The 16879-nt window shown below is 52.0% G+C and overlaps 1 protein-coding gene across 1 annotated transcript in view; it reads right to left on the bottom strand.

Annotated features, from left to right (window-relative positions):
* The window catches only part of ABCC6 (ATP binding cassette subfamily C member 6), a 55790-nt gene that overhangs the window by 22689 nt on the left and 16222 nt on the right, over positions 1 to 16879 (bottom strand). The window contains exons 10-20 of the mRNA XM_027117285.1: positions 14549 to 14710; positions 11853 to 11945; positions 11454 to 11657; positions 10749 to 10895; positions 10016 to 10103; positions 7837 to 7912; positions 5978 to 6104; positions 5647 to 5823; positions 3466 to 3633; positions 2526 to 2700; positions 1190 to 1265 (exon numbers count right to left, since the gene is read on the bottom strand). Of these exons, the coding sequence (XP_026973086.1) occupies positions 1190 to 1265; positions 2526 to 2700; positions 3466 to 3633; positions 5647 to 5823; positions 5978 to 6104; positions 7837 to 7912; positions 10016 to 10103; positions 10749 to 10895; positions 11454 to 11657; positions 11853 to 11945; positions 14549 to 14710 (1493 nt within the window). The remainder of the gene's footprint in view (positions 1 to 1189; positions 1266 to 2525; positions 2701 to 3465; positions 3634 to 5646; positions 5824 to 5977; positions 6105 to 7836; positions 7913 to 10015; positions 10104 to 10748; positions 10896 to 11453; positions 11658 to 11852; positions 11946 to 14548; positions 14711 to 16879) is intronic.

Below are 16879 nucleotides of genomic sequence, written 5' to 3'. Positions count from 1 at the left end.
TTGTCACATCCTTTAATAGACTGCCAAATGTACGTGTTTCCCTGAGTTCTGTGAGCTGTTCTGGCAAATTACTTGAACTCGAGGAGGGGGTGATGCAAACCCCCATTTTGTCCCCAAGTAGGACAGAAGTTGTGGGAACCCTGGAGACCTACTACTTGCAATTGGCATCTGAAGTGGAGGGAGCAGACTTGAGGGACTGAGCCCTTAACCTGTGGGATCTGACATCTCCAGATAGTGTCAGAACTGAGTTGTGGAGAATTGCTTGGTGTGAAGGTTTGCGGGGGGGCAGGGGGCACCCATCTGGTGTCAGAGTGAACGTTGTAGTTGTGTGAGAGTAATGGAGAGAAAGAGGGAAGACTAGCAGGTTTTTCCAATACAATATTTATCTATCTACATCCATCTGTCTATGAACTCTACCTATCATCTATCTGTCTATTCATCCATTCATCATCTATCTGTTTGTCTGTCACCCTATTTGTCTACCTACCTACTTACCTCTCTACCTATTATCTACCTATCTGGTCTTACTTAGGATACTGTGCACTGTGAAGACGGCGGGCCGGTCCAGTGTGTGGCCCAGGAGTACTCTGGCTGGCTAGCTGGGATGGGAGGAACTGGGGCCCAACCTCAGGGACCGAGGCCCTCCGGTTCCCCCTGCAGTTCCCTAACAGCTGGCACTTAAGCTCACACTCTCTGGTTCCCAGTGGTCTGTTGTTCTGTTTCACAAGGTCACTTTCCATAAAAAGGGAGAGCACAGGAGTCCAGCTATGGCCTGGCTAAAGGGGGCAGCAGGCCTCCTCCTGGTGGCCCCCACCAGCACCAAGCGATGCTGGTGTCCTTCAGAGCATGAATGACAGGGCCTGGCACGGACATTAACAACTATGGCGTGGATCCTTCTTTGGAGCTGGCCCTGCCCCACTCCAGCCATGACAACTCTGATAAACTTTAGGGGATTCATCACATCTGAGGGCAAACTGGTCATCCTGTGAACAGAACATGTGGGGACTTAATCATTGTGGCTAATTGACTGTCAAATAGTCTCTGGTGAATTATCCCACGGCTGAGCCCCATGGTGGGTCTTAAGCAGATGTTCAATCCAGAATGGTTGAGATGCAGGTGGTGACACAGCCGCCTTGCTTCAGCCTCAGCTTTTGTGCCCTCCCCAAGCTCTGCACCAGAGCAAACTCACCTCTCCGGTCCACCCTCAGGCCTCCCACCTCCAGCAGAGCCTCTGCGGTCCTTGGCACTGGCCGGGGGTTCCGTTTCTGCAAGGTCAAGGGAGCCGTGTCACTCTATGGGGGTCGGTACCTCAGAGTCCAGATGCCAGCTTTGACACCCATGGGCTGTGCAGCCTCCGCTCGCTGAGCGTCCATTTTCTCTGATCTGCCTCCTCCCCCCTCTCTCCATCCTCCCTGGGTTCTTCCAGGAACATTATTCATTCATTCACTTATTCAGTTGGCAAATATAATCAAGCATCGGCTATGAACTTGGGGCTGGGAAACAGCAGGAAACACTGCACATAGTCCAAAAGCTCGGGTCTCCCCAATACCCTTGCATAAGCAATCCATTGTGTCTGCGATGTTCTTTTCCAGGTAGCTCTCACCCAACCTCAGGTGTCATCTCCCCCAGGGAAGGACCCTCCTGCCCACCATCCCCAAGCCGGGAGGGTTCCATCTTCAAGCTCCAGGAGGTTGACACCGTGAACCAACACTTAGGGTTTTTACTGGGGTCAGCCAGGGCTCAACAGAGGAGGCAGAGCCTGGGACGGGGGACCTGGCTGTGAAACCCCCTCTGTCATGCAGGGACAGCACACAGCCTGCAGTTGGAGGTTCAAAGCCCAACACTGCCACTTATGAGCCGGGTAAACTTGGACGAGTTCCTTAACTTCTGGGCCTCAGTCCTCATCTGTAAAATGGAGCTAAGTACAGTACTGACCTCACAGGGGCTAAGTGGTGATTAAATGAGTGAATGGAGGGGCCCCTGGCTGTTCTTTATCACTCACTGTGGCTGCGCTTGGATCACTGACTTCACTTCCAGAACACTGTCATTTTTCCAGTGGGCACTGTGTTTTCTGGATTAGTAGAAGCCCTAGCTGGCATGTTGGGGGCCTCTGGCCTCAAGGCACCAAATGACCTCTTTGCTCAGTCTCTGTAGCAGTTTCAAGCACAGACCCTGGAGTTGAACACACCCAAATTCTAATGTGACCTTGGGCAAATTATTTAACTCTCTTCGGCCTGAGTTGCTCATCTGAAAAGTGGCAGCCATAATTGCAGGGGTCCCCCAGGGGTGTTGTGGAGACCACATGAGACAATGCATGTTTATAGAAGCACTTAGCACAGCCCCTGGCTCACAGAAGGTGCCACGGGCTCTTACTGGGGGCTGGGTGGCCTTGTGGGAGAGGCGTCTGCCTCCAGGCCTGGGCCTGCAGGGAGGGTGTGGCCAGAGTGCTCCACTAGCCAGTGGGATCTGTGGAACCTTCTCCCCAAGGGTGACAGAAGCCAGGCACAGAGTAGCCCAGCCAGTACCTCCTTCTCCTCCATCTCCTGGCTGTCTGGCTCCATCCAGAAGGCCCGCCAGGGTCCCCTTCCTGTGCAGAAGCTCCTGGAAGGAACCCATCTCTGCAATGGCCCCATCTTCCAGCACCACGATCCAATCAGCCTGGGGCAGGACGTGGAGCGCGTGGGTGACGAGAATCCGTGTCTGGGCAGGAAGGGATGGAATTTACACTCGTGCGCTTGACCACTGTTCCAGAGCTGGGGGAATGGGCCAGGAGTGTCCTGGGGCTCAGAGTGGGGAAAGCTCTCCTTCTTGTGCTCCTGCCCTTTTTCTCAAAAATAGCATGTCCCAACAGTGAAATACAGGGACTCCTTCAACCTGTCTCGAAACCAGAAGACACGGAGTTCAACTGAACGTGGCCAGTGACCGGAGGCAGAGCTGTGGTAGTTTAACCACAGACCCAGAAGCAAGAAATGACTGCTCGGACTTCCCTGGTGGCACAGTGGTTAAGAATATGCCTGCCAATGCAGGAGACACAGGTTTGATCCCTGGTCTGGGAAGATCCCACATGCCACGGAGCAACAAAGCCCATGTGCCACAACTACTGAGCCTGTGCTCTAGGACTCATGTGCCATAACTACTGAAGCCTGTGCACCTAGAGCCTGTGCTCCACAACAAGAGAAGCCACCACAATGAAAAGCCCGTGCACTGCAACAAAGAGTAGCCCCCGCTCACTGCAACTAGAGAAAGCCCACGCAGCAGTGAAGACCCAGCACAGCCAACAAAAGAAATGACTGCTGCTGTGAGCCACTGACATTTGGGGGTTGTTTGTTATGCAGCACTGTCACAGCAAAAGCTGACCATTACAAAGAGGAACACTGGATTCATGGAGAATGGTGGTAAGCAGACTTGGGTTAGGACTTTCTCTGCCTTTGCTCTATGCCCTCTGAGACATTTTCCCAAACTTACCGTTCCCTGGAGCAGCCCATCAGGCCCAATGACCTGTTTGAAGACATGCTGGCCGACATGGGCGTCCAGGGCTGCCAGGGGGTCATCCAGCAGGTACACAGCAGCCTTCCTGTACACAGCCCGGGCCAGGCTCAGCCGCTGCTTCTGGCCCCCAGAGAGATTCATGCCCTGTGGCCATAAGAGAGAGACAGGGACCTGCGTCTATGCCTGCTGGGTGAAGCTGGTGTGACAGGGGCCAGGTCTGCTCATCAAAGTGAGCTGTGGCTCATGGTGCCTGTCCTCTAGGGCCACCTCCAGCTTGAAACACTTGCTCTCAAGCCAACACCCCCCCCCCCCAGCTTCCACCCTGCCTGGCTTCTCCCCTTTCCAGACAAGCTTCCTGCACCCACTGCTCCCTCCACTTGAGTCTGGCTTCTGTTCCCATTTCTCCACTGATGCAGCCTTCCTCAAGGACACTGGTCACTCCCCTGTTGCCTAATCCAGTGGTAGCTTTTCAGTCCTTATGTTCTTATTTCCTTCCTTCCTTCTTTTCTTTTCTTTTTTCTTCCATTTCCTTCCTCCCTTCCTCTCTTCCTTCCTTTTGTTCTTTCACTTGTTCATTCATTCCACTCACATTTACTGCATGGCTATTATGTACCCAGCAGTGTTCTAGGCTCTGGGGACACAGCAATGAACAAAACCTCATCCCTGCTTTCATGGATCCTTCACTCTAATGAGGGTGGGGTGGGATAGAGATAATCAATAAACAAACACATAAAATGTTATCACCTATCAGATGGTGTTATACACCATGAAGAATAATAGAGCAGGGGAAGGGTGTAGGGTGTACTGGCATGAGCAGGGTTGCTGTGCTGGGTAAGGTGGTCAGGGAAAGCTACTCTCCACTAAGAGACTTGACGGGATGAACCATGTGAACTCCTGAGAAACAGCTTTACAAGCAGAGAGAACAGCAGGTGCAAAGGCCCTGAGGTAGGAGCATACTTTGGGTGTTCCAGGAACATCATGGAGATCCATGTGGCTGGAGAGAAGCAGGAAAGAGGGAGCATGATGGGAGATGAAGTCGGAGATAACTGGGGTCAGATCGTGGGGGTGCGCCTTGTCAGTGATGGTCAGCACTGTGGCTATGACTCTGAGGGGACGGGGAGACCTGGAGGGTTCTGAGCAGACAAAGGACATGAACTGACAGATCTGAAAAGAATCCCTTTGGCTGCTGCACTGGGATTAGCCTGTTAGGGGTGAGGACAGAAACAAGGAGGGCAGCCAGGGGCTCCTGCAGCAATGTGGGAGAGCTGATGTGGGGACTGGAACATTCTGGATCTGCCTCAAAGGTGGATCCAACAGGATTTGCTGATGAATTAGATGTGGATGTAAGAAAAAGAGAGGAATCGAGGAGGACACCAGTGTTTTGGATCTGAGCTCTGAAAGGATGGAACTTCCACCACCCAGGATGGGGCGAGCTTCGGGGGAGGAGGTAACAGGAAATCACGTTTGGTTTAGGATGTGACACAACTTCCACTATTCCACTCTCAATTCCCTAATCTGGGGGTCAGGAAGTGTTTCTGTAAAGGACCAGAAAGTAACTACTTAAAGCTTTGTGGGCACCCCACCCCACCCCCACTGCCCTGGTCTCTGTCACAACTGCTCATCTCTGCCCTTATCGTGCAAGAGCAGCCATGGACCACAGGTAAATGAATGTGCATGGCTGGGTCCCAATAAAACTTTATTTACAAACCCAGATGGTGGGCCAGATTCGACCTGTGGGTCATAAGTTGCCAATCCCTGCCCAACCCACAGCTCCGGATGCATACATCCTGTTTATTGGACATCTCTGCCCAGATCCTTTGGTGAGGTCCAGAGAGGAGAAGCAGTTTGACCAGTGTCACCCAGAGAGGCAAGGCAGGAGCCTGGATCACCTCATTCCCAGTTGTTGGAAAGCCCCTCACCACCAAGCCCTGCCATGTCTCCCAGCCTCTCCTCGGTCTCTATTTTCAACCATTCACTCATTAATAACTATTTATTGAGTACCTGCTATGTGCTTGGCTCTGAGCTGGGCCCCTTTTCTCCCCTACCTCCCTGCCCCCACCCCAGTGACCCTCCCACCACACCAACCCACAGGTCAGGGTGGCAAATGACCCTCAGCCGCCATGCCTCCCTGGCCCAAGAAGGCCCTGAGACCCTCACCTGCTCCCCAGTTTGGGTGTGGACTCCTGCAGGGAAGCTGCCCACGTCTGGCCACAGGGCACAGGCCTCTAGGACCCTCTCCAGCCACGGCAGGTCCAGCTCCTGCCCGAAGCACACGTTGTCTACCACGGACATGTTCTGGACCCAGGCCTCCTGCGGCACGTAAGCCACCGGACCCTAAAACACAAGGAGGCTGATGGGGACGGAGGAGGAACGGTGGGAGCTAGGCTCTTGATGGTGGTGGAAGGCGGCATGGAGCTTAGCTGTGAGACGGGGAACGGAGGAGCAGAGACGGGGACATTCCAGCAGACAGGCAGGGGTGCAGCCTCACCTTGATGCTCACGGACCCCTCCACCTTTGACAGCTCCCCAAGGAGGGCGGAGAGCAGGGAGGACTTTCCTGCCCCCACTGGACCGACGACAGCCAGCAGGCAGCCCTGGGGCACCGTAAGGTTGATCCTGGCAACACAGAAGGGGTGACGTGTCCCTGGGTAGGATTCAGCCCGAGTCTGCGCAGAATTAGTGAACCCCAGACAGAGCCAGCCTCGGCTGCTGATGACACACCTGGGGTGGGGGGGCCGCTGAGAGGATGTCTGGGGGCCATCCTTCCCTCTCCCGATCCCTGTCTGGCTATGCGAGCAGCCATTCTGCATGTGATCATACATGTGCCCACATACATGCATGCACATGTGTATGTGCACACTCACTACACCATGCATGCATGCATGTACAAAGATGATGCATGCAGGCACACATAGGGCCCATGTGTCTGTGCACACATATACTACATACACAGACTGCACACACAGATACACACCCTCACACAAGTGCACATATGCACACCATATGTGTGTACACACAGACATATGCACACAACATATACACAATCCATGCACACACACAAACATGCTCTCACACATGCCCGTGCATACACACATCTGCATGCACGCATGTACACCCGTGTGTAAACATGTACCCGCACTCCCACAGGGTTTATTGGGCAGGAGGTTTAACCAGCATCTCCTCTTGCCCAGGTCATTGCCACAAGCTCCTCACCACTCTTCCTGCTTCTGCCCTCCCTCCCCGCCCCTTTCTGTGTCATGCAGTGTGTCCTCCATGCAGGTGCCCAAGGGACCTGTTCAAACCCAAGCCGGCTCATGACACTCCCCCGCTGAAGCCCCCGGCGGTTCCTGTTTCACTCAGGGTAAAAGCTGTGGTCCTAACAATCATGAAGGACACCCAGCATCCCATTGCTGCAGCCATGCTGACTTCCTGCTTCCCAAACACACCTGGGGGGATTGTGCCCTGCAGGTGTCACATAGCAATGTCTAGAGACACTTTCAGTTGTTATACCTGGTGTGGCTGCTGCTGGAATCTAGTGGGTAGATACTGGGGGTTCTGCTAATCATGCTACAGTGCACAGGACAGCCCCCATGACAAAGAACTATCCAGCCCTGAACATCAGCAGTGCTGAGCTGGAGAATCCTGGGTCCAGGCATACTCCTGCCTCAGGACCTTTGCACTTGCTGTTCCCACTGCTTAGAAAGCTCCTCTCCCAGACACGTGCAAGGCTCATTCCTTCCCCTCATTTGACCTCTGTTTAAATACCAAGCCTTCCCTCACCGCACACACCCCTCCTTTGACATCGTGCTCTGCCTCCCAACCCTGATTTCTCATTTGTGCACCCCCCCACCCCCGATCAGAACATCAGCCCCAAGAGCACAGGGTTCTTATCTGTCTTCTTCACTCTATTCCCAGTTCCTAGAACAAGGCCTGGCACATAGCAAGTGCTCAATAAATACAATGAAATGAGCAAATGACAAGAAACACAAATACGGCCCTGGGTGTTTTCTTTCCCTTCACAGGGAGTTTTGGGGTTGGCAGGGGTTTTCTGCCACAGAGACCCAGCCAAATAGTTGGGGGCTGGAGGTGACAATGACCAGTCTGACACAGGAGGCACAGAAGCGCCCACAGCTGACTGGGCCGGGCCTTGGGGCTGTTCTTGGCCAGGCCTCCCTTGGCATCATCGTGACTAGCCTGGGGACCAGAGAGCCATCTCCTCCCTGTTGGGCAAGGCTCAGATGCCCTGTTCCCCCTCCGTGGGCAGGAGCTCTCCCTTTCCCAGCTTTCCCATCCTCCCCCACTTCGTCAACGGCAACAGGAAGGTTGTTACCAGGGAAACCACCTGTACCTGTGCAGGCAGGGAGGGCTTTCCTGGGACCAAGCGAAGGTGCCTTCCTGTATTCTGATGTAATCCTCTCCAGTGGCTGCAAGGCATTAAAGACCAGTTATAAGAGATGCTCCCGGCTGGCCCCTCCTCTAAGAGACCCCCAGGCAACAGGAAATCTCTTCCACTAAACAAACTGTCCCTCCACTCACTGGCTTGTGTGTGACCCTGTGGTGGTCATATTCTCTCCCTGCCGGATGGTTATACAACTCGGGTCGGCAAACCATGGCCCAGGGGCCAGATCCTGTCTACTGCCTATTTTTATAAAGTTTTATTGGAACACAGCCATGATCATTCATTTATGTAGTGCTATGGCTGCTTTCACACTACAAAGGCAAAGGTGAGCAGTTACAACAGAGAACAAAGGGCCTTGGAAAGCCTAAAATATGTACAATTGGGTCCTTCATAGAAAAGGTTAGTGGGTTTCTGATACAATTTATCACCTGATCCGGGACTCTGGAGAGTGAAGGGAGTGTTATTAATTCCACTGGGACCACAGATGTAACCAGGAACATATGGTCTCCCTATGTCCCTGGGTCTCAGATGTTTTATCTATATAATGAGGGAGGAACCAGATTTAGTGGTTTTGGACACAGAATACACATTTAGAATCACCTGGAAAGATTTTTTAAAACACAAAGCTCTCCATGGCTCAGCCCAAACCAATAAATGAGAATCTCCATGGGGGTGGGGTCTGAGAATCTTACATCTAACGAGCGGTTGACACCCGTTGACACCCCCTGGACTGGATGGTCTCTAGGGGAGGTTTGCAGACAAAATGCAGGACGTCCAGTTACATCTGAATTTTGAATAAACAATGAGTACTTTTTTAGGATAATTATGCCGCCACATATTGCGTGGGAGCTACTAAGACTAAAAAAACCTATTTTCTGAGTATGCGAAATTCAAATTTAGCTGGGAGTCCTATGTTTTTCTTTGTGAATCTGGCTACCCTACTCTGGGGTCTTGTCCTTTCTTAATGGTCTGGGGTGTGGGGATGCTTCTCCATTTCCCCATCTGTAAAATGGGTGGGTCGTAGAGGTACCCACCCCATAGTGCTGGGTGAGGAGCGAGGGGGTCTCCACTAAGTTAAGCACTTTGAATGTGCTGGCTCGTGGTAAACACTTGGTCAGCATTAGCTGTCGGTGTCTGTGTTCATCTCACTGTCACACACCTTTGGGGGAACAGCAGGGACTGAGACTGGGGGGGGGTGCGGTATGAGGCTCTGGCCGCAGGCAGGTGGCCAGATGTGTCAAAGTCATGACTCAAATAACCCTTAGGGGTCTCTGGTCCAGGGTCCGTGGGGCCCTCCTGTGGGGATAAAGGCACGACATCGCGGACCCTAAGCTATTTATTGGGCAGCTCCTGAGACCGGGCACCTGCTATCTTTTGGTGGCCCTCAGGGTGATCCTGGTGGAGGTGGGGTGACACAGTGGGGAACGGAGCCAGCAGGGGGGAGTTACTGCCCAGGGCCACACAGCTGGGCGAGGCAGACCTGGGATTTGAAGGCACAGCCCACCTCTGAATGCCCACATCGCACTGCTTTGGCTGAACAAAGCTTTGCCCGGCTGAAAACGTGCCCAGAGCCGTGAGGAGCCTCAGAAACAGCAATTTTGGGTTACTTAGAGGCCTCTTTGCTGACTTCTGTGGGGTTTTCTCCTAATAATAATTCTAACTAAAATGCACTGCATGCTGACTTTGTGCAGGGCCCTGCTCTAACTGCAATGCTTCAAAGGACTCATTTAACCCTCACAACAATCCTATGCAGAGGTGCTGTGATGATCATCATGTCCATTTTGCAGATGGGAACACTGAGACTCAGAGAGATTAATAACTGGCCAAGGTCTCCCATGTTGGGGTCAGTGCTGGAGCCAGAGTTTGGATTCAGGCACAATGTCACAGGATATATTTCTAATCACCATGTGGGTGATTTCTAGGTAAGCAGCTTGATGCTTTCTTAGGTACAAGGGGAGAGCCCTTACATGACATCTGTTTCCTAGTCACACGGCCGATGGCCTGGTCTGCACATGCCAGCACACGCCAGCAGCCCCTCAGCTGGGCCTGGCATTCCATCTGTGGGAAGGAGGAGCCCTGCTGGTTCCTTCATCCCTCCCACCCCCTTCCTGCTGAACTCAGCTCTCACCACGTCTGCAGGACCTTGAGTCCACGGCCTCAGGGTCAATTTCTTCCAGGCAGAGGAAGGCAGCCAGACGGTCAAAGGACACCCGGGCCTGGAAAAACCAAAGCCCTAGGTCAACTGTGCCATAAGGGCAAAAAAAGAACTCGGGCGTTGGGTGCCTCAAGATGGTGGGAAAGCTTCCGGACTACCGAGTCCTACACATTTGCAAGGCACCAACACAAAGCTTTCTGGGTCACGGAAAACGATGCACGTGAGGTTGGCACAATGAGGTAGTGGTGACCTCCCACCTCCTTGCTTCCATTCTGCAGACCAGACCCGGGAAGAGGATGGTGGCTTTTCCAGTTGGCCGTCATCAGGAATGATTGCAAACTTTGTCCACCTGGAGGCACCCTCTCCACTCCCAGCCCCAACCCCATCTTCCGTGATGAAAGGATAGTTAAATAGGGACGGCTCAGCTGGACCACTTTTCTCATTTTCATCACACGGTGTGAGTGCAGACAGTAGAGGAAGAGAAATGAAGTGAAATTGCTTTGTATAAAAAGGGAACCGGACTGAATTCTTGCATGTGGAATTGCTGGAAAGGTGAGGCTGCCTATTTTGAGGATGTTTGCTGGCATCTTCCCGCTGTTCCCTGTGCCCTCCCGTCCCTTTCCCTGCTTCATTTCCTTGCCCCGGCACAGCCTGCTACACCCCTACACGGCTCCTCCAAGACGGCCTCCCCTCCCTGCCACCTCACCTGGACAACGGAGTGGATGGAGAAAGGCAGGAAAGCCTGGGCCTTGTTGAGAATGTTGAGAACCGTGAGGGTCACGAAGGCCTTCTCAGCGTCCATGGCATTCTCCTCGGCCACCAGAGTATGGACAGCAAACACAACCAGTGCCACCTGGGTGGGAGACACAGGAGGTGACATTGAGCTGCTAAACGTGGCCAGGAAAGGCAGGCCAGCTGTGGTATCTCAAGGGGTCCTTGTGGCCACACCTGCCATGTGGGAATGGGTTCCCCTCCACCCAGATCTCCCCCCAAATTCTTCTACTGATGAAAGGAGTTGCGTGCATGTGACCCCTGTTCTAAGAATCAGAAACTCTTGGTTCCAGGCTTTGGGGGACACCACAGTTTTCCATCTTGGTGGCATTTGTGTGGTTCTAGACATGGGTGGAACTTGTGACTCTAGACTCTCTGGGAAGATGACTCTGAAGTTGCAGGTATCAACAGCCACGGAGGGCTCTAGGTCCTGGTGGCATTTGTAGTTCGGATGTCACTAGGGGGTGGTTCTGTTCCAGGGGTTGGTGGTGTTTTGGTTCCAGGTGTCGTCGATATGATGATGATGATATGATGACCAGCAGGTCAGTGCCCCTGTGATCCTATATGGGGAGCCCTTATCCCCACATCCAGCACTCCCTCCCCCAGTCCATGCTCTGCAGGGAGACCAGAGTGACATCACCAGAAACGTGGACACTTGGAAGGACACCAGAGACACAGAGAAGAGGAGGCTGGAGGTCCTCAAGGCGCCCAGCTCCTGGGCCCGGATGCTCAGGACTCTGTCCAGAAAGGCTCCCTCCCAGCCGTGGTACTTGACCGTCCTCACGTTCCTGAGGATGCAGCTGGTGAGCCGTGCCCGAGAGTCCTTCTTTCTCATTTGCTCTTCCTGGGACCAGAGGGAAGAAGAGAAGAGGGGACGGGGCAAGTCCGGGATTTTCCTTCTCTGCAACCGCCGCAAGCCGCCACCACGCCCACCCCACACCTCTCTCCTCCCCACTGCCATGCACCAGTGCAGGGCCCAGGACCTGCAGGCTTCCTGCCCCCTTCCTGCCTGGAGTGTCCCTTCTTCCAAATGCCAAACCTGATGGTGGTTCCTCTTCTTGGTGATGAAGAAATTCAGAGGGAGAAGGCTCAGGAAGACGGCGATGGCGGTGAGGGCAGAGGGTCCTAGAAGCTGGAGACAAAGGGCAGGATGTCACGAGACAATTCCAGAAGCCCAGCTGTCAGTACAGGGGTGGAGGGAGGCTCAGACTTGGGCCCTAAGGCAGGGAGGTGTCAGAGAGTCCAATGAGTGCAGCCACCAGGTCTTAGAGACCAGGACTCATGGGCTCCTTAGAAGGAAATACCTGTGGAAGATGGAGTCCATCTTCATTAGGGAGGGGAGAGAGGGGGAAATGATGCACCTCACACAATGGAGTGGGGACGGGGTCATAGTCAAGACGAGTCATGCACCTAGATGGGCAGGGCAAGGGCGGCGCCTGGCTAGAACGTGAAGACAGACTCTGGAATCAGGATCTGGGTTCAAGTCCTGACTTTACACATACTGGTGTGGCCTTGGGCAAGTTACTGACCCTCCCTAAGCTGCAGTTTCTCACATTAAATGGAAATGGAGCTGTTCCCACTGCCAGTAGTGAATGCTGGTGTCATACAATCAATGATTATCCCCTGACAAGGGTTGCCAGATTTAGCAAATAAATATATTTAACGGCCTGCCCAGTGAAATTTGAATTTCAGATAAACAGCAAATAAGTTTTTAGTATAAGTATATCCCATGTCATGTTTGGGATATATTTATGATAAGAAATTCTTCTGTTTATCTGAAATTCATCTTTAACTGGACGTCCTGTATTTTGTCTGGCAGCCCTACCCCCCAGCTTTGTGACTTGGGACAGTTATCTTCCCTCCCTCGTTTGTTTCTCTATCTGGAAAATGTGGAGGTGGCGAGTAGGGTAAATGATTTTTAAGTGGCTATGATTTGAGATTCCTCCTGAGGTCATTTGGGTCCATTCTCTAGACAAGCCCCACCCCCCTCTTCAGTCTGTGGGCCTCATTTTCCCCTCTCAGCCCCTAAGAATGTTTACTTTCTAATCTTGACGCCCTAGCGAGCCAGTGTTTCATTTACACAGCTATTGCGCCTCCCAATGGCCAAATGGAGAGATGCCCAGAAGGCAAACACCTGCCTACAGCCAGGGCTGGGAGAGTATTCAAAGGAATGTGAACAGAAGGTTAAATAAACTCTCTCTGGCAAAAATGCTACAAATGCTAACTGTAGCAACCCCAATTCCTACCCCTCCCCCTTTACCAGGGCCTCATGGTTACTTTCTGATGTTAGGACCACCTGCCAAGGGTCAGGGAAAGTGATGGGTGTGTTGTCTGCAGTTTCACTTGAGTCACCCATCGGCCTGCTTAACTGCCCTGCATTTTCCCCAGTGTCCTTCCTCCCTTTCTCTCTAATAATAACAGCTAACATTTATGCACTTACCGAGCACCCTCTGTATGCTAGGTCCTAGACTGCAAGGTAGCAAGTCAAAAAGTGTCCAGGCCCCAAGCCCTTATGGTGGGGGCACTGGAGCAGTAGCAGAGGTACAATAATGATGATAACACACAGCTGATATTCTGGAGCATTCCACACTCACTCACAATCAATATGCTGTTGATACACCCACCCAGGGGCCTGTGAAACACAGCACATGGGCCAGATCTCTCCTGTTTATATGCCGACCTCAAGCCATACAAAGATTGGTAATCGGTCTTACATTTTAAAGTGAATGAAGTAAATCAAACGATGATGATTTCATGATATGTGTTAATTACATGAAATTCAAACTTCAGTGTCCATAAGTAATTTTATTGGAACACCACCAGGCCTGTTTGATTAGTATTGTCTGTGGCTGCTTGCGCACTAGAAGGGCAGAGTTAAATAGTTTTGAGAGAGACCCTATGGCCCCTAACGTCTAAAATATCTACAATCTTCTCCTTTACAGAAAAGTCTGTGAGCCTGGAACCAGCCCACATGGAGCAGAGCTGAAGAAGATCTTCAAATGAACTGCCCCATCCCCATGCATAACCAACAAGACAATTAAACACCTATAGGGTATAGCTGTGTCCCAGATGCTATCTAAGTGCTTCACAGGTATTAGCTCATTTAATTCCTCAGCAACTCAAGGGCTGGGGCACTTCGGTTAATTATAATCCTCACTTTGCCGATGAGGAAATGAGGCACCGAGAGGCTAAGTTACTTACCGGGAGGTTTTACAACTAGCAAGTGGTGAAAGCAGGATTCGAACCCAGGCAGTCCCACTACAAAGTCTGTGATTTTAATTAAAAAGAAAATCCTGCACCACAAAACAGACGTAAGAAAGTTAGAAAAAGTTCTGATTTTTTTTTGCCTGGTTGGCTACTTTATGCTCTTTGAAAACCAAGTAGTAAATTCTTTCCCCTAAATTTTCTTTCCATTTTTTTTGTTGTTGGTAGTGGTGGTGGTGATGATGCCCTACCATTACTGGTAACTTCAAAACATGCCTAATCCGCCCACTTGGTACCCCGATATCACACCCAAAAAGTGCCAATGTCATCACCATCATCATCATATAGACAAGGAAACTGAGGCCCCAAGAGGTGAGCATCCTGCCCGAGGTGAAGTGAAGGTCATCCTCGTCTAAGACTTTGCCCATTACGTCAGCCCGCAGGGTGCAGGTGGAGATAGGATTAAGAAGGAGGCGAGGAAGGGTGGGGGAGGATTCAACTCAAATCCCAGCTCCCTCTGCCCCAGCACACCTGCCAGAGGTAGAGAAAGCAGATGATGATCCAGATGAGCGGCAGCCACAGCCCGTTGAGGTAGGTGATGCTCTCCGTCAGCCGCTGCACGTCCACAGACACCAGGTTGACCACGTCCCCCACTGCGCTGGCCTTTCTGGAGCTGCTAGACAGAGCCAGGACCTGGGAGGGGCAGAAGGTGGAGACCTGAGTCAGGAAGGAGGGAAGGAGTGGGTGAGGGGCAGTTAGGGAGGCCCATGGAGGCAGGGAGACCCACGGAGGGAGGAAGGGCCCAGGAGGGAGGGAGGCCCACGGCTTGGACTGAGCAAGAGAACAGCCACCCAGCAGGCCGGGGTCTAAGCTGTGCTGCCCCTGCTGGCTGAGGCAGATTTCTTTACCATCTGAGCCTCAGTTCACTCATCTGTAAAGTGGGCTAATAAAATCTCCTCAGCTAACTTCCCATTGTGAGACTCCGGGGAGAAGACAAAAATGAAAATACCCTGAAACCCCTAAAGCACTGGACTAATAACAATTAATAGCATACTACATAAAAACCTTGGATTCATGCTGATAATGGTGGTCATCTGCTGAGCACTAGATCCTAGGCACTGTGCTAAATAAACTAACAGTTTCACCATTTCCCATGATGGGGCACATCAGACAACAGTATGGAGCCGGTACTGCCATATTTCATTCAATCCAAAACACTGTGGATAAAGTACTCTCTATTTTTGTATCACTATGGGAAAAAGATCAATGCCAACTAAATTAAAACATCTTGATTTCAGAAGTTGAAAAGAGAAAAAAAAGTGAGACTAGAATCAGTGAGATGCAGAATTATTAACCCCATTTCACAGCTAAGGAAACTGAGGCACAAAGAAATTGACCAATTTGCCCAAAGCCAGAGGGCTCCTAAGTGGCTGGGCCAGGATTGGAATCCAGGATGACAGAGGCACGACATGGGCTAGACAGGGTGTTAGACTGACCCCTGCAGGCATTCAGTGTGCCTCTCAGACACCAAGCTGGTTTTCTGGCAGCCCCAAATTTGCCCTAACTCTGGGGTCACAGTGGACCCCTTCCAGACTGTTGAATGCTACGTGCTACTTGCAATCCTCTCTCTGCTGAGTGTGTCAGGGAAGAAGTGAGGGGGTGAAGTGGTGAGCTGGAAATGATTGAGTGTAGAAATTCTGAAAAAAAAATCTTCAAATCTTTACTGAGCACCTGCTCTGTAGGGCCTCACTCTGAGGTGAGTACTGTGATCAACAGAGGCAGGGCACTTGCTCTCTTCGGAGTGGAGTTTGAGCTGGGGAACAAAATTAAATAAAGATTTACATAGTTCATCCTTTAATAGTAATTATGATGAGTGCCATGAAGAAGTGTTTTAAAATATAGGTTTTATCATTATTCAGGCATGGCAAGCCCACAGATCAGAGAAGACTGCCCTTGACAAGAGGGTTTATTATACTCACAGATCTCAAGAGGAGGGGGCACCCCACGCTATGAGGGGGCCACTTGGGGAAGCACCAGGATGCTGCAGGGTTGGGGGGACCACAGGCAAGAGCTTGTTGTGGTTTTCATGGGAAGCTCAGGCAGGGTAAGCAGGCTTAGGATTGGCTAGTTTGAATAATTCCACCAGGCTCTGGGCATAGGAGCTGGGCCTCATTGTCTGGTACCCTGCCCTGGGGCGATTAGGGCAGGGGATAGTGGCCTAGAGTGTTAGGGCCCAAAAAGGAGGCAGTTGGGGTGTGAGCTCTGGATTGGTTGGCTTGCATGTGAAAGAGATGCTTTCAGATGAGTCACTTAGCATCTCTGGGAACTGGCTGACCCTGGGAGGGACAGAGGGGCAGTCCCTCCAGGGTCAGCAAGACCCCAGATGTCAAAGCACCAGATACAGAAAATAGGAAGACACAGTTAAAACAGAAGCAGCCCAGAGGGCAGAGTGGAGGGGTATGGCCTCATCAGGTGATGAAGGCGGCTGCCCCAAGGGTGGGGACAGGAAGAGCAAAGGCTTCAAGTCATCTTCCTGCAGCCTCAGCTCCATGTGTGGACTCCCAAGACTGGACAGGCCATACCAGCTCCAGTATGCTCAGGGGGATGTGGCCTGAAACTCAGGAGCCACTCACATGGCCATCCAGGAGCTGATCCCTTTGCCCCCTTCTTTCCCAAGTGCCTTCTTTCCCAAGTGACAGCTCAGGTGTGAGAGAAAGGGGCTTACACAGGACTGGGTTGCCCTTGCTCAGATGCTCCAGACCCCAGAGGGGCCAACGTCTCTTAGAGCAGCAGCCTCATGGGTTTCGGTTCCAAGGTCCCCCAAGGGGACAAGAATCACTGCACAGAGAGAAGCCCAATGCT

The sequence above is a fragment of the Aethalodelphis obliquidens genome, unplaced genomic scaffold (genome assembly GCF_003676395.1).
Source record: "Aethalodelphis obliquidens isolate GAN/ISIS:26980383/991018 unplaced genomic scaffold, ASM367639v1 scaffold18, whole genome shotgun sequence".
Classification (NCBI taxonomy): Eukaryota; Metazoa; Chordata; class Mammalia; order Artiodactyla; family Delphinidae; genus Aethalodelphis; species Aethalodelphis obliquidens.
Note: the sequence above shows the minus strand (reverse complement) of the source record. Positions and strands in the feature narration are given on the sequence as shown.